At 40.4% G+C, this 23,745-nt stretch overlaps 1 protein-coding gene across 1 annotated transcript; it reads right to left on the minus strand.

Moving 5' to 3' along the window:
- Nucleotides 1-11,918: 11,918 nt before the first annotated feature.
- Nucleotides 11,919-14,653, minus strand: LOC147639828 (FRIGIDA-like protein 4b). The gene is made up of 3 exons (XM_086774487.1): nucleotides 13,383-14,653; nucleotides 12,736-12,911; nucleotides 11,919-12,627 (listed from the first exon to the last, which is right to left on the minus strand). Exons 1-3 carry the CDS (start codon nucleotides 14,482-14,484, stop codon nucleotides 12,088-12,090), a joined length of 1,818 nt encoding a protein of 605 aa, XP_086630613.1. The 5' UTR covers nucleotides 14,485-14,653; the 3' UTR covers nucleotides 11,919-12,087.
- Between the last annotated feature and the right edge of the window lie 9,092 nt (nucleotides 14,654-23,745).

The raw sequence follows: 23,745 nt of genomic DNA on the forward strand, positions 1-23,745 counted from the left end.
TCCTGCCAAGAAATATTATTGATTGCCTTAGTCCGACTCATAGAATAAACAGTTTTGGAGATAAAGAATTAGAAAATAGAATATTTGACTAATTTATGACTAGATTCTAGGTAAAACCTTCATGAGGAGCTATTTTGCGAAGAGTTTATCTTTCCCTACGTTTAGAATCAGATTTTGATATAAACATGAAAGTTTTAGACGGCAAAAAGTGGGACACTTGGCTGTTTTTGACAGTTTCATGCTGAAAACACAACTTTGGTTGTTTTGGATGCTCTCAAAGAGACCTTAGAACTCATTTTTAGAGAACCATCACTAAGACGTGCTTTATAGAGCATTAGAAGTCCTGAAACTCTGTAGTTTTGACTCTTCTCTAATTCCAAATAGATTGGAAGATATTACTCTCCCAAAGAGACTAGTTATTAGGCTTTGCCTTAGAAATTGCTATCAAGATTGACTATCTTATCTATATAGACCGGATGGACTAACGCATAAGCATAGTTAAGACTTAGCTATAGTAGTGACTAGAGATGACCTTGCTCGTTTAGAACATGATAATTGATTAAGTTAAAAATAAGGATTTCCATGTGACTTAAAAGATAAAGAGAATTTAAAGACTGTTTAAATTAAAAGCTTGTTTTATTCTTGAAATTGATTGTGATTGATTTGAATATGCATGCCTTGAAAGATTATAGACTAGAGATATATGTATGAGTTATGATTGCATTGTTTTGAGATGAATGATTGATATGCACGTGTATGACTAATTGATATGCATGTGTATGATGAGACTCGACATGAGATTTTGAGATTCGGGCCGGCCATTCTTAGACAGGGAATGCCGGACAGAGAATGAGATTTATGCCCTCTGGGAGCCATGTGGTAGAACCCAGAGAGGACAAGATTCAGAAAGAGGCATACCCGGGATAGCCGCGAGAGCGATGTCCAATGTGGAGGTTGGGTGGACGGGCATAGGAGAAAGCCCTAGATTGTTGGCTGGATTTTGGTCATTATGACTAACCATGTTGTCGAGCATAGTGATGATGACAGAATGTTTGAGACACTCATACATGGTGATTGATTGAGATGATATGCTTTAATTGATAGAGGTTTTTATTTATGTGAATGTTTGTTTGAGATTCTATAATTCTTTTCTTATATGATAAGAATCTAGGATATGACATGCATGCTTCTTTTGCTATTTGAGAGGGTTAATTTGATTGTATTACTATGTAGAAATCAGCATAATTAAGTGAGTTTCAATGTTTACTTAGATTTAGTTATACGCTTAAGATATGGCTAGATTCAAGACCATCACAGTTGGTAACATACCTCTGACATTAACCAAGTTATGATTAAAGATAATCTTAAGTTTTGGATGCTACAGATTTCAGTAATGAATTCCAATAGGTTTTCATTGGCTTTTCAGCTAAAGATTCTAAGTGTTAAAATTAAGTGAAATTTCAGGATTGAGTTTTCAATATTAGTTAGTATGCTCACAAAGGAAGCCTTAAGTCTGTATATGGACATGCAAATCAAAATTTGATTTTTTTTTAAGTAAAACGTGGCCTATTTTTTTAGTCGACTTTCACATACAGCTGATTTTGGCGATTCCACCTGCGTTGGATTATAGACCACATGCGTTCTGGTAATTTTAAGTATCCACAACATGACTAGTATCTCATAATTGTGCGCGAAGTTATACTTGTTGCAGATTGCAGCCCTGACAGCAGCAGATCTGAGAGGCTTGCCAAATCTATAAGAGCAGCTCTTCCACAACTTCTGGAGAGTAGACATGGATTCCCAATCAATTAAGACATCAGAAAATATATCAGGGAAGTGCACAAACACTCTATGGAACACTTAATGGTTGAATTTATTAATTAAAAATGATCACCTTAGTCTAAAGACTCATAGAATAAACACTTTTGGGGATAAAGAATTAGAAAATATAATATTTGACTAGTTTATGACTAGATTCTAGATAAAACCTTCATGAGGGACTATTTTGTGAAGAGTTTTTCCTTACATTTAGAAGCAGATTTTGATGGCAAGGACTACTATAAAAAGTAGAATGACACTAAAAGTGGAAAGTTGCAGCAAGGCAACTATGCATCATCTGGTAAAAAGGGAGGTGATGACAAATGTGAGTAGTTGTCTGTGATGCAGCACATGCTGAGTTCCATAACAGGAGATGTGTAAGGATCTCAAGATACATTGTATGTGGATTCTGGCGCCTCTAACCACATGACCAGTCATGCCAAGTGGTTTAGAGACATGCAGAAAATGAAAAAAACTAGGTTATGTAGAAACGTGTGATGATACTGCGCATCCCATTGCGCATGTTGGTGAAGTGTCATTTTCTATGCAGGATCGCAAAATGAAGTACTTGGCAGATGTACTTGATGTTCCAAATATTACAAAGAACCTAGTTTATGTCGGACAGATGGTTAAGCAGGGTCTGCAAGTGAGGTTTAATCCTCAAGGATGTTTTGTGGAAGACTTCAAAAATCATTGTCGCTTGGTTGCAAAGGGTAATAGAAATGGCAAGATGTTTACTTTGGATGTGAACATGTCTGAAGAAAAGGCAGCTATGTTTGCGCATAAAGCATGTGTCATTGCAGATATTGACATATGGCACAAGCGCATTGGTTATGTGAATGTACAACGACTGTAGTCTATGGAGGCCTAAAATATTGTTACAAGTTTGTCAAAGTTTAAGATTGATGGTATGCACAAAGTATGTGAAGCATGCCAGCTTGGTAAGCAGGCCAAACATGCTTTCCCACATGAAAAGCATGTTAGTATAAGGCCATTAGATGTCATACATTCAGATGTATGGGGACCAACCAAGACTGCAACAATTGCAAGTTACAGGTAATATGTTACATTCATTGATGACCACACTAGAAAAGTGTGGTTTTACTTCATGAAGGAGAAAAGTGAGGTGCTTGCTCACTTTCAGATATTTAAAGCCTTGGTTTAGAAGGAAAAAAGCATGCAAATAAAATGCCTAAGATCAGATGGTGGGGGAAAATATTTCTCCAAAATGAGTTCAACGATTTCTTGAGGAAGTAGGGAATCAAGAGACAATTTACATGCAGGTATATTCCATAGCAAAATGGTGTTGCAGAAAGAAAAAATAGGCACATTGCAGAAGTGACACGTGTCTTGATGGATAGAAAGAATATGCCACATTAATTTTGGGCAGAAGTAGTGGTGGCAATTGTTGTGTACATTATGAACAGGACATCCACTACAGTTGTTCATGGTATGATGCCTAAACAGAAGTTTACAAGCATAAGACCGGATGTGTCTCACTTGAAAGTGTATTGCATATATGCATGTTCTTAATGAAGTGAGAACAAAGTTGGATCCAAAGGCAGAGAAATGCATCTTTATTGGTTATGCTATGGAGAAGAAAGCTTATAGATGTTATAACCCTACCACTTGTGAGATGCAAGTAAGCAGAGATGTTGTCTTTGTTGACGAGATGAGTAGCTTATATGCACCAGTAGTGAATGCAACAGAAGATGTAAATGTAAGAAGTATTGATGCTGTACCACATGTAAAGCAATGTAAAGCAATCACAGGTGCTTAGTGGACTTGGAAAGTCCTCTAGCAGTGGATCCAATGTTAGTCCATGGTCAGGTAGGTTGAGGACAGATGTAGGTACCCATGTATCACGCAGAGGGAAGGAAAAGGTAGATCAACCTTTTATGCATGATCTATCAACAGGTCCCTCATATGTAGATGACTTTAGTAGCGGCTCCAAGCAAAGCCGTGATGAGGAGCTTGGCATTCCATCTATGGTTACTCTTGGTGTAAGGAGAACGAGGGATGTTTTGAGGAAACTTGGCAGTGATCCAGGTGTATGCAGGTCTACGAGGGTTAGATACCCTCCCTCTTGATAGGTTGAGATATGATGGATATACAACCCATCATTATGCTTACATGGTTAAAGCAATACAGGGATTGGAGCCCACTTGTTTTGAGCAAGCACTTGGAAGTAATAAATGGGAAGATGCCATGAATGAGGAGATGGCAGCATTGGATTCAAATGCAACATGGGAGTTACCTTTGCCTAAGGAAAAGAAGGCAATTGGATGTAAGTGGGTGTATAAAGTCAAGCATAATGTTGATGGTTTAGTGAGCAAGTATAAGGCAAGATTGGTGGGTAGGTATAAGGCAAGATTGGTGGGCCAAAGGCTATGCGTAGACTTATGGCATTGACTATGAAGAGACGTTTAGCCCAGTTGTAAGAATGGCAACCGTGAGAGTTGTCATTGCTATGGCTGCAGCAAAGGGTTAGTCTTTACAGTAGATGGATGTAAAGAATGTCTCCTTGCATGGTGATTTGCAAGAAGAAGTTTACATGATGCAGCCCCAAGGTTATGAGAGTGATGTACATCCAGATTTTGTGTGCAGGTTACACAAAGCCTTGTATGGCTTGAAGCAAGCATCTAGAGCATGGTCAAATAAGATTAGGGAGTATCTTATTACCATTGGATTTCATATATCCAATGCAAATTTTTCACTTTATGTGAAAAAGACAGATAGAGGGATCATGCTATTAGTCATCTATGTGGATGACTTGATTATCACTAGTGATAATGATGTTGACATACATGATGTCATGAGGCTTTTGAAGCAAAGGTTTGAGATGAAGGATTTGGGTGAGCTCCAATATTTTTTGGGCATACAAGTGGTGAGATCATCTCATGGCATTTTGTTATTGCAAAGGTAATATGGCTTGGACATGTTGTCCATGTTGAAAATACAAGTGAATAGGGTGTGTGTGGGAACAAGCTCTTGGATAGAGGCTGTAAAAGAGGAGATGTAATTGTGAAAGAACCTGTGAAAAGGTTAGGAAAATCTACTAGGAGAGAATAATGGATAGCATGAGGGAATTTAGGAGTGTGGAGTTATTCTGGGAGATAATCAGGGAAAAGAGAAGAGGTGGAGAGAATCAGGCAAAAGGTGGAGATATTCTGGGAGTGAATCATGGAGAAATCAATGGGATTTGATGCTTGATGTAAACTCTATAAATTGAGGCATAGCCCTAATGAGAATTTGCTGGTTTTTGAGTATCCATGCCTACATTAATCTATGTGCTAATTATTCACTAATTACGTCTTAATCACTTGCTAATCACTTTGTTAATTATGTTTATTCTAGTGTTTGATCCACCATAGCTCATCATTTTGCTCAAATTTCAACATGGTATCAGAGCCATGCCTAGAATCAACCAGATTTATGAGCCCATTAGTTAATTAATTAGGATTAGTAGAAGATTAGCAAAAAAATCAATTTTTTAGTGAGTTTTTCACCTTCCCCTTCACCCCCGGCTAGTGGAGGGTCTCTAGCACCTTGCACACATAAAATTAGGTCACAAGCTTTATACACAAGCTATCTAACATCTCTAGCTTCAAGCTCAGCAAGACGGCGTAGCAAACCGCGCAGAAACGAAGCAGAAATCAGCGATTTGGCCAGCGCGTTTTTTCTGGAGGAGAATTGAGATTTCTTCAAGCTCAGTTCAAATTGCTTCAATTCCTCTTAGCCCAAGGGGTAATCAAGCATGCTCTACAAGCTGGTGAAGACAGAAATCAATTTCATCAAGTCTACAAAGAGATCCAAGCTCTTCATCAAATCTGCAGGTGACTTTGGTAAAACAGAGATTAAGCTTTCATTATTTGGTCAAATCTTGTGTTTCTTGGCTTAATCCTCTACTAGACTCATTTCTATTGATGCCTTTGAAAGCATTTGAGCTCATTTGAAGTGGAAGGCACCAGATCTGGGCTCCCCGCATACTCTATTTTCTGCACACAAACCAGAGCATTAATTTGCGAATCAATGATTAATCAGTGCTAATCACTATATTTTGGTGCAATTGAGGGTTCAAATTAACCATTAGGTATCTGATATACAGATCCCTAAAGCTTCAGATTGCAAATCGGAGTTGGTTTGATACTCCAACCATCCCGTACAAATTGGTTACCCTTAATTTAATGTAATTTCTGGTGATTTTATGCTGATAAAATTATTGTAATCATCTATTAAACACCAGATTGAGTTGTAAAAGGGTAGACACTGCCCTTGAATCTTGAATTTGGATCAAGAGGTAAGACCCCCTTCACATCACCATGAATTCAGCACAGGAAATAGCCAAATTTAATGGGGAACAGTTTTATACATGGCAAACAAAAACCATGTATTTGCTGATGAGGAAAAATCTATGGGGATTAGTTGAAGGGAGAGATGAATGCCCAGAGAGAGGAGAAAATGAGTGGAAGAGTAGGAATGAAAAAGCATTGGGACTTATTGCACTCAGTTTAAATGATGAAATCATTCATCATATCACAGGGAGGGCAAAAGATGCATGGGATGAACTCAATAAATTATTTGGTACACAAGCAAAAAATTCCAAGATAAATTTGTTAGTACAATTCTACAAACTGGACATGAAGGAAAGTGAACCTTTAATCACACACTTGAACAAATATAAAAGCATTAAGCAACAGCTGGCAGCTATTGGCAAAAAGGTAGAAGATGATGAAGCATTAGCTGTACTTTTGAAGAGTGTGGACAAAGGAGATTATGAAAACATTGTAGCAACACTAAAGAATGTACCTGAACTGAAGATACACGAGATAGAAGCAGCTCTACTAGAGCAAGAGAGCAGAGGCAAAGAGAAGAAAGGGCTCGACTCAACAGCAGGAGAGGAAAAAGCATTCTTCACCCGAGGAGGATTCTCTCGAGGACGAGGACGAGGAAGAGGCAGAGTAGGAGGGAGGACCTTCACTTGCCACAAATGTGGAAAGCCAGGACACATGGCGAGAGACTGCTACAGCAAACCCAGTGAAGAAGGAACGACATCGGCAAACTTCATGGAGGCTCCAAGGGAAGTGGAGTCGGATCATCTTTTCTAAGAGAGAGAGAGAGAGAGAGAGAGAGAGAGAGAGAGAGAGAGACCCCACAACCCAATGTAACCTGCCCCAACAAAGTAAAACCACCTCTGAGCCACCGATGATGTAGGCCAAGTGGTAGATGTATGCGTGAGCACTTTAGTCAAGGTCGCGGGCACTTATAGTAGCCTTGGACACATAGAGAGAGAGAGTGTCAAGGACTATGGAGTTTAGGGACTTGAGGCACTGGTCGCGGGCTATCAAGTAAGAGGGAAACTTGATACAGGGTCCAGGTGTGCTAGGATTATTCACTTGAGGGGAGGTGTTGAAAATACAAGTGAATAGGGTGTGTGTGGGAACAAGCTCTTGGATAGAGGCTATAAAAGAGATGTAATTGTGAAAGAACCTGTGAAAAGGTTAGGAGAATCTACTGGGAGAGAATAATGGGTAGCATGAGGGAATTTAGGAGTGTGGAGTTATTCTGGGAGATAATCAGGGAAAAGAGAAGAGGTGGAGAGAATCTGGCAAAAGGTGAAGATATTCTGGGAGTGAATCATGGAGAAATCAATGGGATTTGATGCTTGATGTAAACTCTATAAATTGAGGCATAGCCCTAATGAGAATTTGCTAGTTTTTGAGTATCCATGCCTACATTAATCTATGTGCTAGTTATTCACTAATTACGTCTTAATCACTTGCTAATCACTTTGTTAGTTATGTTGATTCTAGTGTTTGATCCACCATAGCTCATCATTTTGCTCAAATTTCAACAGTCCAAGTATGGTATGATAGGCTATAAGTCTATTTCAGTGCCATTGGAGCAGAACGCAAAGCTTTCTGCAGATACAGGTGAGCTTTTGGAGGATCCCAATACATACAAGTGCATAGTGGGTAGCTTGATCTACATGACCATAACTAGGCCAGACTTTATATTGTTGGACTTGTGAGTCAATTTATGTAGGCCCCTAAGAAGCCACACTTGGATGTGGCTAGATGGATTCTCAAGTACATAAAGTCCATAGTTATCATGGACTTTTCTATGAGGCTGGTATAGAGATACAGCTACATGGGTACACAGATGCTGATTGGGTTGGTAGTGTTGCAGACCAGAGATCTACCAACAGTTTTATGTTCTCATTTGGGAGTGTTGCTGTGAGTTGGAGCAGTAAACAGAGGCAGATTACAGGGATGCTACTATGGTAGCTTGGTTTTCAGAAGCTACTTAGTGATATAGGTGAGCCCATGGATAAGGTAGTTATCATTTATTGTGACATAGTATAGCATACTAGAACGAAGCACATTGAGGTGCACTATCACTTTATGAGGGAGAAGGCTCTATCAAGTGATGTAGATCTAGTATATGTCAGCACAGAGGATAAGTAGCTAACATCTTCACGAAGGCATTGGGCACAGAGAAGCTCCACAAGTTTAGGAGCTTACTGCTGGGAGTGCAATGTGTGGAGTTCAACTTGAGGGGGAGTGTGGAGATATTGAGCTCAACCAGTGCTACCAGCGGACATTAATGACCCGCCCTAGGTGATAGCTTCCGCACTTATGTCAATGGCACGGTTGGTGCTATTATGGTTGATATGCCACCAGTGGATGACAGGATGTGTGACAGCCACTTTGGAGTACTAGAGTTATGGCATAGTTATAGTGCCAGCTTATATAGTCAGGTTCACATTATAGACCGACTACTTTGTATGTTGTTGTAGGAGAGTACTTTTCCTTTATGTGCGTACTCTTATCTTTTAGTTATATGGTTGTAGAGAAGAGAAGAAGGTAGAAGAAAAATTCAACCACCCATCTCTCTTGTGTCTTGCACTCTCTTGTGTGTGTGTGTGTGTTTGCTTGCACGGAACTCAAGCTCTCTCTCTCCCCCACATTCTCTTTAGGGACCACAAAGAAAAAATTGGAGCATCATCCATCAAAAAGGAAAAAGTATGACCCTTTCAATATACCTGGGTTTCATGGTTGTAAAACCATTCTTCCTAGAATAACATCATCCCTATCTAGATTCATATTTTTTTTCAAAAAACTAGGGACTCTTCATAATCCTAGATAAATATCAATAACTAAGACACACCGATCCCAGATTTGCCTCCCACCACTGCCAGATTAACATAGTACTCATAATTACTTGGTTGTGTCTCCCACTCCCAAATTGGCATTAACAAAGTTGTGAGTACTACCAAAGCCAAAAAATAAATAAAATTGCATAGTCTTTTTCAACAACAACCAGCACCAATCAGTACAACTATATTAGATTATTGGGACCGAAACTACCAGGTTGAAGTTGCATTCTACTTTGGGCTTGTTCTTTTCCCATGGACAACTCAACAACTAAAAGCGAGTGAAACACCAACTCTCCTAAATGTTCTAGAGGTTTTTGCTCATTTGTCTAGGCCTTCTTCACATTGCTAGGGAGCAGAAAGGAGAAGAGGGAGGGGGAGGTTTTAATGTGCGGTTTCCTTGATCTTTACACTGCTAAGAGTAAGGGTCTTCATTGACTACCTTAAGAAAGGCATCTAGCTCTTGTTGGGACTTGTCAATAATAAGGGTTGTGGGGCGAACACCATTCATCCTCGAGAAAACCATCTTCAGCGTTATCTCTAGGGAAATGCTTTCTTGATTAGAACCTAGAGCATTGATGCACATCATGAAACAAATGGGTATACCAACTCCATGTTGGTTTGGTAAAATAGCAGCATATAGTGGAAGCCCAAAAATATTTGTCTTGAAAGTGCTATCAATAGTCCACGAGTTATGCATTGAAAAACACATTGCTATATCTAGCATCCACTTGCCTGAATGATAATAATGAATGGTTTATCTTTATCATCTTCTGCACATGGATTGTAAGGTTGGCAATACAACACCTATGTTCAAAAAGCATACAAGGTAAGTGTATTTAACTAAATACTAAACTCCTACTGACATTGTAAAGGATCATAGAGCATACCTTATCTTGCGTTTTTAAAATTGAAGATTCCATGTACATTGACGTCCAATCATCTTTTGATATTTTATCTACAAAAAAAGAGAAAAAAATAGCCTACCGTAAGCGTAAACAATTAAAAAGATTTTAACTTGCCATTCATGGTACCTTGATTTTGCATTTGGTATGACATCATGGAGATCTCCTTTTGGATCATGAAGAACATATACATCATTTGATCAAGGGGAGATATAGACATCTTTGTCACATGGATTGGGTATAATGAAATATCTACCATACTGGATTCACTAAGGTAATCTACTCTTACCTTAAATAGACAACCACATTTCTTTGAGCTCCTCAGTCTCTTTTTAGTTCCCATTCTATGTAGTTTTCCACCTCTATGACATACATAATCAACAATTGTCTTGCATTGGCCATGGTTCTTACTTGAACGAATCATCATCAGCCTAACTTTATACTTGACCATTATCTCCCCTAAATGTCTATCCACATTTGACGTATCTATAACCCTTTTATGTCCAAGAAGATGGGCATGGTCATCTTTTGGACGTGATTGAGCTACATTGCCTTCATAATGTTCCTTCATAATGTTTTTTTGAGGCTCTTTTGCAATCACAGACATTGAGAAGATCCTTTTGAGCAACCACCATCCACACCAATCCTTGAAAAAAAAACATATTTTCAACCAACCAAAATAAGAACAAATCTTAAATCTATCCAATTTTTGTTTCAAAATCTTTACAATATGCCGGTTTTATAACTAAAATATATGAAAAAACATTCTTTTAAAAAAAAGGCTCCTTAAAATCTAAACTGGTTTTTCTTAATTCTGGCCCGTACAAATACACCTAGAATGCCGTTTTTTTCCAGCCCTGATCTACACTCACCCTGACAAAGGGCGAATGGTTAAAGGTTTTTTGATTTAAGCTTCCGCCATTAAGGACGCAAGAAGATTGTGAGTCCAGTGGTTAAATCTGAATGCCAGAAGAAAAAGTAAGCCCCACAAAGCCGATTCGAAAGTGCCAAAGATGATGCTGATTGAGATTCTGAAAAGGGGCTACCTTGAGAGGCTAGACACGTGTCTGCGAGTCATCATCCGCATAGACAAATACATTACATTCGTCGGTCCGGCCACTGTGAAAATACACACGGACACTTTTGGCAATCCTTGGAAAGTTGGATGTTGACTGAGGGGACTGTTGTCTGCAGGCATTAAACTTAACATGCATCATGCTAATTGTCAGAACATTGTTATAACCAACTGGAAAAGCCAAAAATTTTGTTTTCTTATGGTACCTTAATAAAAGAAACATAAGCGGAGAAACAATCATGGCCTTCATTATACATACAGTTTAGGTACACACTCAACATAAGATTCCAGATTCCTACGAATAGGCTAACAGACTTGTGAATCTCAATGGTAATGTGCTTGCTTCTCAGGCTATCAAATCAACCTAGTAACCACTGACTTGTTTTGAAAGTTAAGGTATAAGAGGAGACAAACAGATGGTGCTGAAGAATAACTTCTTAATAATTTCATTGAGCTCAAAGCAGGCCAGACCAGAATCACAATACCTGTCAATCGTGTGGCATGTGCACTACTATACCTCTTTCGCTGTCCCATGCCTATCAGCATTTTTCCACCAATTTTCTTGCATATTGCTACCCTTACAGAGGTAGACCAAAAAAAATTCTTTCCATAGTGATTTTGTGAATACAAGGCTAGGATCGCAGTGTTTGTCAGTATTTGTCAATTGTGTGGAACATATGGAGGAGCACACAAGCAGAGATAACGTATACATTGCTACACCGCCTTTGCTATGCCGTGCCTGCCTACATTTTTCCCACCGGTTTTTCCACATTGCTACCTTTGAAGGGATGATAATAATTTTACCAATATAAGTTCACGGAACTGCATAAAAGTTTGCATGCAGCCAAAACTGGTATCAAAACTCTACAATTCCTAACTGTGATCACGTGATTCGATAGAAAATGACAGATTTTTGCACTTTGATTCTTTTACTACTCCTAAATGGCTAATCTAATGCTAATGCTTTTGAAACACCCATGGCTTGTTAAGAACGAAGTCGAATCAATGATAAAACATGCTGCAGCATCCGTGAAACAGACTATAAGACCAGTTTTTGTTCCTGCCGTACAGATCCTTGAAGGTTCACTCCCAACTAGCCTGCCCAGTTTTGTCCAAATCATCCATACAAGGCACTACAGATATGGCTTGAACACACCCAACCCTAATGACGATAAGGATGGAGCATAATTGTAGCTACTCAGAGAACTTGAGGGTCCACCATGAGCAGAGGATCTATAGCCAAGTGAAGTAAGGCCAACAGATGGATGCACATAAGGGTCAGACACACTAGTGGGGTTTGGAGCAAGGCCACCAAAAGCCGACGTGTACAGTCCAGGGGGCCTCCAATCAAACCCAGGTATTGCCACTGTGGCAAATGGCGGCAGGCCAGTCCCATCAAGCTGATTCCTATCATGTGTTCCATACAAGGGTCTCTCTGAAGGTGGTGCATCACTTTTGCCACCACTAAGGGAGCCATCATCGGTACGAGGCCTTTTCAATGGTTGCTGGGGCTTTGAGGCAGTAGCCATTCTCTTCTTGTCTGCCTTGGTCTTCTCCAGGTGAGCAACTTGCTTTTCCACATAGTCGAGAGTATAATAACCTTCAAGCTTGTATTCGTTAACCACACTTGAAACAGCTTTCAGTTCTGCCAGTTCCTTCTGAATTGCCTCATGCTGTTGAGCCAGAAAGTAATGATTAGCAAAGTAAAAAGGGCCCACACATGCACACATACGCGTGCCACCCACACATACATCTAAGGTTGCATGCTGGCCCCACCATACCTGAGCAGCTAAAGTATTGTTGCCATTTTTAAGAATAGTCTTAGCTGCCTTCTTAGAATCATTGATGTGAGCCTTAAGTAAGGGTGCAGGTGGGAATCGCTCCAAAAGATCAAACGTACTGGCAAAGGAGACAGCTTGAATTCGCTTGCCATCTTTGATCAGTTTCTCAATTACATCTGCAAAGCAACCAGGAAATGCGTACAAGACAGATTGGAAGTTATGGGGACTCTCACTTGCAAAGAAGACAACGAAAGCAGAAGAAAGCATTTCAAGCTTCCTTAAAACCTATCCAGTAAAACAAGTTCTTCCATGCGGAACGCGTGACGAGAAGGGCTGCGTACACAACTCGACCTGTGTCATCCAGGCCACCTGTCCAACTCCCTGCCAGTGGAGGCAAGGAGTGTTGTATGACCAGCCTAACTCACATACATACTAAGCAATACCAAAGCATTGTAAATACCATGTAGTATGCAATAAATGAGAAAAACCTAGATCACATGATCAAGCTCAGAAACAATAGTAGAAACTAAGCTTAACCTTACATACTCTGGATACGCGAAAGCATTCTAAAGACCATGCAGCATGCCATGAACAATAATAACATCTGGATCACACAATCAAGCTCAGAACCAAAAGCATAAACTAACCTGGTGCCTTATCTGTCAATCCAAGCGACCGAAAAAGACCAGGTGTCTGCTTGCGCCGAGCAACTTTCACCACAATATCGCAAAGCTCATCCTGTTTGTACTCAGATGACAAACCAAAAGTGGCAACAAATTGCAGGAAAGTCCGACCTTCAAGCAACGAGTTGAAGTCATTATGGCCTTCCAACTTCAATGTACCCTTCCATCTATCTGCAAGCTCTTTAGCAGACTTCTTAACCTTGACAGAAATGGCAGGGTGCTCTCCCAGCACCTCTATGAGAGCGTGAAGCAGCATGGAGCATGCTAAACAGTTATCTTTACCAGACTCCTGTTTGCCATTCTTTTGAGTGTTAAAGTAGCCTTCCAAGGCTTTAAGAATTAATAGAGCTGGATCATCGCAAAGCTTTAATGCCGAGGGAACCTCACATGCTAGGGTTTTCGCATCCTTCTTGTTGTCTACTATGAGCTTTCTCAATCCATTTGAATCCATGTTTCGACATAGGCTTTTCAGCTTAGGGCGAGGCTCACTAGAAACCCTAGTGTGCTCTTTGCCACTGCTGTCCTTAGCACCTGCCTTCGCTCCATCAAATGCTAAACCTTTCACCGCACTTGGTGATGATGTAGAAGCTTTCTTGACGTGTGGCAATGATGTGGAAGCTTTCTTGGCATGTGCATCCTTCTTGGAGGATGGCATGCTGGTATCCGGAGGGCCACCTGCTTCAATCTGCTGTTTTTCTGCTTCTAACCGTCGCTTATCATCGGCAAGTTTGCGTTTCTGTTCAAGGATGGCAGCGACTGCAGCGTCCTTCTGCGACTGGACGCGTGCAACTGAGGCCTGCTCTTTGGCCGATACATCAGAATTAAGCTTGTCAAGCCCGGCCTGCACAGACTTCATCTTGGCTTCGAAGGCCGCCTCTTTGGCAGTGTAGGCTTCGAAGGTCTTCTGGAGGCAGGCTTCGATCTCTTTGAAGTGCTCTTCGATATCTTTCCAGGTTGCCCCGATGCGGCCCAAGGTGAACTTCTTGGCCTCAAATTCACCGAAGACCTTGTGCAGCTGCTCCTTGCGCTGCGAGACTAGGTCAAAGGCCTCGGCCGGAGACGCCATCGCAAGCAAGCTTCTACAGACAAAAGAAACAAATAGACACTTACACACCGCGGGACCAGAGAACAAGAGAGAGCTGCCAAGGTCTGGCTATGGCTATGGCTATGGCGATGGCCCTGTAAGAACACAGAACTGTGGGAAACCGGGGGACGGGTTTGTCTGACGTGGCTTCACAGCATCCGCCCGCCCACAACACCGCTCTTTTTTATTTTTCCCTTTTAAAATAAAACAAAAATACATTTTGTTTAAACTAATTGTACTCTGTTTCTCCCCCCTCTTTTTCTCTCAATTCCTTTTCCTCTCTTTTTTACCCCTTTAAAAATGGCTCATTTATAAACAAAAATATCGTTAAAAAAATATTCTCTCTCTCTCTCTCTCTCTCTCTCTCTCTCTCTCTCTCTCTCTCTCTCTCTCTAACTCTGTAACTCTCTCTCCCTCACTCTCACTCACTCCTCTCTCTCTCTCTCTCTCTCTCTCTCGTCTTATTTCTCTCTCTCTCTCTCTCTCTTTCTAGCACTTTATCTCTCTGTAACTCTCTCCCTACCTCACTGTCTCTCTAACTCTCTCTCTCTCTATCTATCTCACTCTCTCTATGTCTCTCTTTAACTCTCTCGAACTAGCTAACTCTCTCTAACACTCTCTCTCTCTCTCTCTCTCTCTCTCTCTCTCTCTCTCTCTATATATATATATATATATATAAAATTCTTGGACGATGAACACACACCTTTTACATTCCAAAGAGCAATCTCTATAATCCAACAAAACAGAAAGCCAATTAATGAGAGGTACCACCATCGGCCTCTCTTTTCTTAAAATATTGCACAGGATCCTCAATGCCTTCTCTCTCTCCATTTGTTCCCATACTCTTTACAGCAAACCATCCACCCATTCCTTCTCACCTAAAGTACGAGCATCACTAGCTGATGTATCTTGTCTCCACTTGACATCCGGATACTTCTTCTCCCAGGCTGAGACCTGTAATGAAGGGGGCTTGGTATTGGACATAAACGGAGGCCATGGGCCTGGATATGGCCAGGCAAGTATGGAGGCCCAACATTAATGAGTGTGAAAAGGTGGGCAAGTATATAAGTGAATAAATTGTAATTAGGGACATCTAATCATTTTGACTAATCAAATCATACTTCTTGGAGCTCTAAGCTTCTATGGCTATGGTGGTACTCCCTTGAGTGCATGTGGTACTCCATCATGAGTGCATGTGGTACTCCATTATGAGTGCATTCTCTTTCTTTCTCTCCCCATCATTACAGTGGTATTAGAGCCTTGTCTTTGATCTAATTTTTTAAAATTTTTTAATTTTTTTGCATTTTCTTGAGTTTCTTGGAAATTTTCTTGATTTCTTGATCAAGAAATGGGGCATGGGGATTGTGAGATGTTGGAAATTCCCTTGATTTTTGAATTGATCTAAGTTTTGGGGGGCTATGGGTCACTATGGAGGACCAAAATTTGGGATACCCGTCCCAAATTTTAAAGAGTGACAAAAATTGGGAGCAATTTGTTGCTAATCAGGATTAGTTACCTTATCAAAATATTTATGCTTTTCTCTCTCTTCTCTCCTCATGTTGATCCTTTGAGAAATAGGGTTTCTTCTATCTAGATATGAACCATTACCTAGGGTTTCAATCATGTTTTTCCTAATCAAGACCAAGAAAAAGATATCAATGTTGATTAATGCGCCGAGTTTTGTTCAAATATGCAAGTGAATGGGTATGTGCGGGAACAAGCCCTTAGCTAGAGACTATAAAAGGGAGTCTGTAATTGAGTGGGTAGCAGTGAAAAGGTGAGAAGGATCTACTGAATAAGAGATCAAGGGTAGCATGAGTGAATATAGAGGTGTGGAAAGATTCTAGGAAAAGGTTCCCCCAAAAATGTAGGGAAGGTGGCACAAATCAAGGAGAAATCAGTGGGATTAGATGCTTGGCATCTTGTGGATGTAAAATCTATAAATTGAGGCATTGGCCTAATGAGAAATTGTTGGTTTTTGAGTATCCATGCCCACATTAAGCTATTAGATTAATTACACACTAATCTCATCTTAATCACCTTCTAGTTACTTACTAATCATGTTGATCCTTGCATTTGATCCACCATAGCTCATCACATTGCTGTAAGTTTAACTTGGTATTAGAGAGATAGCTTAGGATTCAACTAATTTTTAAGCTAATCACACCCTACTAATTATGATTAGAAACTAATCCTCTTTTTAGTCTTTTTTTCAACTAATACTCCACACCCCTAGTTGGTGAAGGGGCTTGATCTCCCTCCAGCCTTAACATTACACTAAATCCTCTTAGCCAAACCTAGCCAGCTTCCCCACACATCAGCCCATCAACTCAATTTGTTAAACCGCTGAGAGGAGCAGCTGGGAATCGCGATTTCGTTGGCGCCTGTTTTTCTGAGTAAAAGTGCTAGCCCAAGAGGTTTTTGGGTGCTCTGAACATGCTGGTGGCCTCAAAATCTTGGAATTCATCAAGGAGAAGCTACATCAAGCCCTGCATCAAATCTAAGTGACTTTGGTAAAATAGAAATTAAGCATTCAATGTTTGGTCAAATCTTTTGTTTTTGGGCTTGATCCTCTACTAGACTAACTACCCTTGAAAGGATTTGACCTCATTTGAACTCTAAGGCACCAGATCTGGCCTCCCCGTACACTCTATTTTTTACACGCAAAAGAGGAGATTAATTTCACTAATCAGTGATTAATTAACACTAATCACTATATTTTGGTGCAATTGATGGTTCAAACTTACCATTGGGTATCTGATACAGATCTCTATCACTTTAGATTGCAATTTGAAGTTGGTTTAATGTCCCAACCATCTAGTACAAACCAACTATCCTTGGCTTTATGTAGTTTTTGGTGTATTCATACTTGTAAATCTGTTGTAATCATCATTTAACACCAAATTGGAGTTGTAAAAGGATAGACACTACCCTTGAATCTTGAATTGAATCAAGAGGTAAGACCCCCTTCACATCATCATAAGCAGTGCACAAGAAATGGCTAAGTTCAACGAGGAGCAATTCCATACATGGCACGCAAAAACCATGTATTTGCTCATGAGGAAGAATCTATGGGGGCTAGTTGAGGGAAAAGATGAATGTCCAGTGGAGAATGGAAAGAACGAGTGGAAGAACATAAATAAGAAAGCATTAGGACTCATTGCAATTAGCTTAAATGATGAAATCATTCACCACATTGCAAGGATACAACAAGCTAAAGATGCATGGGATGAACTAAAAAATTATTTGGCACTCAAGCAAAGAATTCAAAGATATATCTGCTAATGCAATTCTACAAACTTGACATGAAGGAAAGTGAACATCTAACCACACACTTAAACAAATACAAAAGCATTAAGCAACAACTTGCAGCCATTGGGAAGAAAGTAGAAGATGACGAGGCACTAGCAGTGCTTCTAAAAAGTGTGGACAAGGGAGAGTATGAAAACATAGTGACAACCTTAAAGAATGTACCAGATTTGAAGTTGCATGAGATAGAAGGAACTCTACTAGAGCAAGAGAACAAGGTCAAAGAGGAGAAAGGATTGGAACCAAGAACTGGAGAGGAGAAAGCATTCTACACCCGAGGAGGCCTCGCACGAGGACCAAGAAGAGGAAGGGGAGGAGGAAGGACCTTCACTTGCCACAACTGTGGGAAGCCAAGACACATGGCTAGAGACTGCTACAACAAACCAAATGAAGAAGGATCGGCATCAGCAAACTTCATGGAGACTCCTAAGGTAGAGGAATCAGGACATCTTTTCTGAGAGAGAAAGAGAGAGAAACCCCACAACCCAATATAGCTTGCCCCAATAGAGTAAAACCATCTCTGAGCCACTGATGATGTAGGCCATGTGGTAGATGTATGTGTGAGCACTTTAGTCAAAGTTATTGGCACTTGTAGTAGCCTTGGACACATAGAGAGAGAGAGAGTGTCAAGGACTATGAGTTAGGGACTTGAGGCAGTGGTCGCACAGGCTACCAAGTAAGAGGGAAACTTGGTATAGGATCCAAGTGTTCTAGAATTATTCACTTAAGGGGAGGTGTTGAAATATGCAAATGAATGGGTGTCCAGGTATTCTAGAATTATTCACTTAAGGGGAGGTGTTGAAATATGCAAATGAATGGGTGTGTGCGGGAACAAGCCCTTAGCTAGAGACTATAAAAGAGAGTCTGTAATTGAGTGGGTAGTAGTGAAAAGGTGAGAAGAATCTACTGAATGAGAGAATCAAGGGTAAAATGAGTGAATATAGGGGTGTGGAAAGATTTTAGGAAAATGTTTCCCTAAATGTAGGGGAGGTGGAACAAATTAAGGAGAAATCAGTGGGATTAGATGCTTGGCATCTTATGGATGTAAAATCTATAAATTGAGGCATTGGCCTAATGCGAAATTGTTGGTTTTTGATTATCCATGCCTACATTAAGCTATTAGATTAGTTGCACACTAATCTCATCTTAATTACCTTCTAATTACGTGTTAATCATGTTGATCCTTGCATTTGATCCACCATAGCTCATCACATTGTTGCAAGTTTAACTTGGTATTAGAGCCATAGCTTAGGATTCAGATGATTTTTTAGCTAATCACTGTGCTAATTATGATTAGAAACTAATCCTCTTTTAAGGCTTTTTTTTTCAACTAATACTCTGCACCCCTAGCTGGTGGAGGGACTTGATCTCCCTCCAGCCTTAACATTGCACTAAATCCTCTTAGACAAACCTAGCCAGCTTCCCCACACATCAGCCCATCAACTCAATTTGTCAAACCGCCGAGAGGAGCAGCCGGGAATCGCATTTCGTTGGCGCCTAATTTTCTAAGTAAAAGTACAAATTGGTCATCATGCCTTGGAATTGGGAGAAATGGAGCTAGCCCAAGGGGATTTTGGGTGCTCTTAACATGCTGGTGGCCTCAGAACCTTGAAATTCATCAAGGAGAAGCTACATCAAGCCCTGCAATCAAATCTAAGTTGCTTTGGTAAAATAGAGATTAAGCATTCAATGTTTGGTCAAATCTTTTGTTTTTAAGCTTGCTCCTCTACTAGACTAACTGCTATTGATGTCCTTGAAAGGATTTGAGCTCATTTGAACTCTAAGGCACCAGATCTGGCCTCCCCGTACACTCTATTTTTTACACGCAAAAGAGGAGATTAATTTTACTAATCAGTGAACTAATCACTATATTTTGGTGCAATTGATGGTTCAAACTTACCATTGGGTATCTGATACAAATCTCTATCACTTTAGATTGCAATTTGAAATTGGTTTGATGTCCCAACCATCCAATACAAACCAACTATCCTTGGCTTTATGTAATTTTTGGTGTATTCATACTTGTAAATCTGTTGTAATCATCATTTAACACCAAATTGGAGTTGTAAAAGGGTAGACACTACCCTTGAATCTTGAATTGGATCAAAAGGTAAGACCCCCTTCACATCATCATGAGCAGTGCACAAGAAATGGCTAAGTTCAGCGAGGAGCAATTCCATAAATGGCAAACAAAAACCATGTATTTGCTCATGAGGAAGAATATATGGTGGCTAGTTGAGGGAAGAGACGGATGTCCAGTGGAGAATGGGGAGAACAAGTGGAGGAACATAAATGAGAAAGCATTAGGACTCATTGTACTTAGCTTAAATGATGAAATCATTCACCACCTTGCAACAAGGATACAACAAGCTAAAGATGCATGGGATGAACTTAACAAATTATTTGGCACTCAAGCAAAGAATTCAAAGATATATCTGCTAATGCAATTCTAGAAACTTGATATGAAGGAAAGTGAACCTCTAACCACACACTTAAACAAATACAAAAGCATTAAGCAACAACTTGCAACCATTGGGAAGAAAGTAGACGAGGCACTAGCAGTGCTTCTAAAAAGTATGGACAAGGGAGAGTATGAGAACATAGTGGCAACCTTAAAGAATGTACCAGATTTAAAATTGCATGAGATAGAAGGAACTCTACTAGAGCAAGAGAACAAGGTCAAAGAGAAGTTCACTTGCCACAACTGTGGGAAGCCAAGACACATGGCTAGAGACTGCTACAACAAACCAAATGAAGAAGGATCGGCATCAGCAAACTTCATGGAGACTCCTAAAGGTAGACGAGTCAAGACATCTTTTCTGAGAGAGAAAGAGAGAGAAACCCCACAACCCAATGTAACTTGCCCCAATAGAGTAAAACCACCTTTGAGCCACTGATGATGTAGGCCATGTGGTAGATGCATGTGTGAGCACTTTAGTCAAAGTTATGGGCACTTGTATAGTAGCCTTGGACACATAGAGAGAGAGTGTCAAGGAATATGAGTTAGGGAGTCAAGGCACTGGTCGTGGGCTACCAAGTAAGAGGGAAACTTGGTATAGGGTCCAGGTGTTCTAGAATTATTCACTTAAGGGGAGGTGTTGAAATATGCAAGTGAATGAGTGTGTGTGGGAGCAAGCCCTTAGCTAGAGACTATAAAAGGGAGTCTGTAATTGAGTGTGGGAGCAAGCCCTTAGCTAGAGACTATAAAAGGGAGTCTGTAATTGAGTGGGTAGTAGTGAAAAGGTGAGAAGAATCTACTGAATGAGAGAATCAAGGGTAGCATGAGTGAATATAGGGGTGTGGAAAGATTCTAGGAAAAGAATCCCCCAAATGTAGGGGAGGTGGAACAAATCAAGGAGAAATCAGTGGGATTAGATGCTTGGCATCTTGTGGATGTAAAATCTATAAATTGAGGCATTGACCTAATGAGAAATTGTTGGTTTTTGAGTATCCATGCCTACATTAAGCTATTAGATTAATTGCACACTAATCTCATCAATTACTTGCTAATCATGTTGATCCTTGCATTTGATGCACCATAGCTCATCACATTGTTGCAAATTTAACTTGGTATTAGAGCCATAGCTCAGGATTCAGCTAATTTTTAAGCTAATCACCCTCCTACTTATAATTAGAAAATAATCCTCTTTTTAGTCTTTTTTTTCAACTAATACTTTGCACCCCTAGCTGGTGGAGGGACTTGATCTCCCTCCAGCCTTAACATTAGACTAAATCCTTTTAGAAAAACCTAGCCAGCTTCCCCACACATCAGCCCATCAACTTAATTTGTCAAACCACCGAGAGGAGCAGCCGAGAATCGCGATTTTATTGGCGCCTGTTTTTCTGAGTAAAAGTGCAAATTGGTCATCATGCCTTGGAATTTGGAGCGATGAAGCTACCCCAAGAGGTTTTTCAGTGTTGTGAACATGCTGGTGGCCTCAGAATCTTGAAATTCATCAAGGAGAAGTTACATCATGCCCTGCAAATCAAATCTCATAGCAGTTACTTTCAAAAAATAGAGATTAAGCATTTAATGTTTGGTCAAGTTTTTTGTTTTTGTCCTTGATCCTCTACTAGACTAAGTGCTATTGATGCCCTTGAAAGGATTTGAGCTCATTTGAACTCTAAGGCACCAGATCTGGCCTCCTTGTACACTCTATTTTTTATACGCAAAATAAGAGTTCACTAATCAGTGAAGATCAATTAGCACTAACCACTATATTTTGGTGCAATTGATGCTTCAAACTTACCATTGGTTATCTGATACAGATCTCTATCACTTTAGATTGCAATTTGAAGTTGGTTTGATGTCCCAACCATCTAGTTGGCTTTATGTAATTTTTGGTGTATTCATACTCGTAAATCTATTGTAATCACATTTAACACCAAATTGTTGTTGTAGAAGGGTAGACACTACCCTTGAATCTTGAATTGGATCAAGAGGTAAGACCCCCTTCACACCATCATGAGCAGTGCACAAGAAATGGCTAAGTTCAACGGGAAGCAATTCCATACATGGCAAACAAAAACCATGTATTTGCTCATGAGGAAGAATCTATGGGGGCTAGTTGAGGGAAGAGATGAATGTCCAGTGGAGAATGGGGAGAACGAGTGGAAGAACATGATGAAATCATTCACCACATTGCAGGGATACAACAAGCTAAAGATGCATAGGATGAACTTAACAAATTATTTGGCACTCAAGCAAAGATTTCAAAGATATATCTGCTAATGTGTTGAGATATCGAGCTCGTCTAGTGAGGCGGTGGACACTGATGACCCGCCTGGGGGATAGGCCCCACACTTACACCACTGGCATGGTTGGTGAGATCTTGGGTGATATGCGGCCAGTGGGATGACAGGCTGTGTGACAGCTATTCTAGAGACTGGCATAGTTATAGCGCCAGCTCATTTAGTCGGGTTCACACTATAGAGAACCCGTGTATGTATTGGTTAAGTACCTTTTATATTATTGTGTACTCTTATCTTGTATATGGTGTGTTGAGTGTTGAGTAGAGAAGAAGAAGATTTTTAGCCTCTCACCTTGTGTGTTCTCTATTAGGGTTTTGTGAGTGTGTGTGTGTGTGCTTGCAAGAGCTCAAGCTCTCTTCCCCCCTGCATCTTTTCATGGTATCAGAGCCTGGTTCGTGCTAAGGGCTGAGCTGCAAGCAAGAGAACCACAGGAAGCGGTACGAGGGTAAGAGCTTCAACTACTCTTCCCTATTTGTGTTGGTGACTACACCCTTGTCAGGAGCTCTACGGGAGGCACCGGTAACAATCTCTGATTGAGGAGCTTTCTTCACGGGAGTAAAGCTATAGGGCAACTATAGTGTCTTATTGGACAAAGTTTTTTGGGCCGAAAACGCGTTTCGGGCGCGTCTGGTCCTCCGTTTTTCAGAAAGCAGGCGATTTCGAGCACTACGGGTAAGTCATCGATTCTCTGCAGAACTCTGTTTTAAGAACTGCATGAAGACAGATTGACTGTGCAGACACTGTGGGTGCTGCAAAGAGGTCTACAGTTGCCATTGGGTGTATGTATGTACATTGAAGTCACTGGTTGTGACATTTGAGAGTACTACAGTACCGCTCTGCAGAACTCTGTTTTAAGAACTGCAGGAAGACAGATTGACTGTGCAGACACTGTGGGTGTTGCAAAGAGGTCTACAGTTGCCATTGGGTGTATGTATGCACATTGAAGTCACTAGTTGTGACATTTGAGAGTACTACAGTACCGCTGCAGAAAATACAGCAGTTTGTGCAGAAAATACAGCAATTTGTGCAGAAAAAACCAGAGTGCAGTTTCTGGTAAAATTGTGTGTTTGGCAAGATGACAAATGATGGGATAACTCAGATTGTGGCTGAGAAGCTTGATAAGAATAACTTCCATGCTTGGAGGTTCAGGTTGACAAATTTCCTGATGGGAAAAGGCTATTG

The sequence above is a fragment of the Cibotium barometz genome, chromosome 3 (genome assembly GCF_041138505.1).
Source record: "Cibotium barometz isolate CiBa-2024 chromosome 3, ASM4113850v1, whole genome shotgun sequence".
Taxonomy (NCBI): domain Eukaryota; kingdom Viridiplantae; phylum Streptophyta; class Polypodiopsida; order Cyatheales; family Cibotiaceae; genus Cibotium; species Cibotium barometz.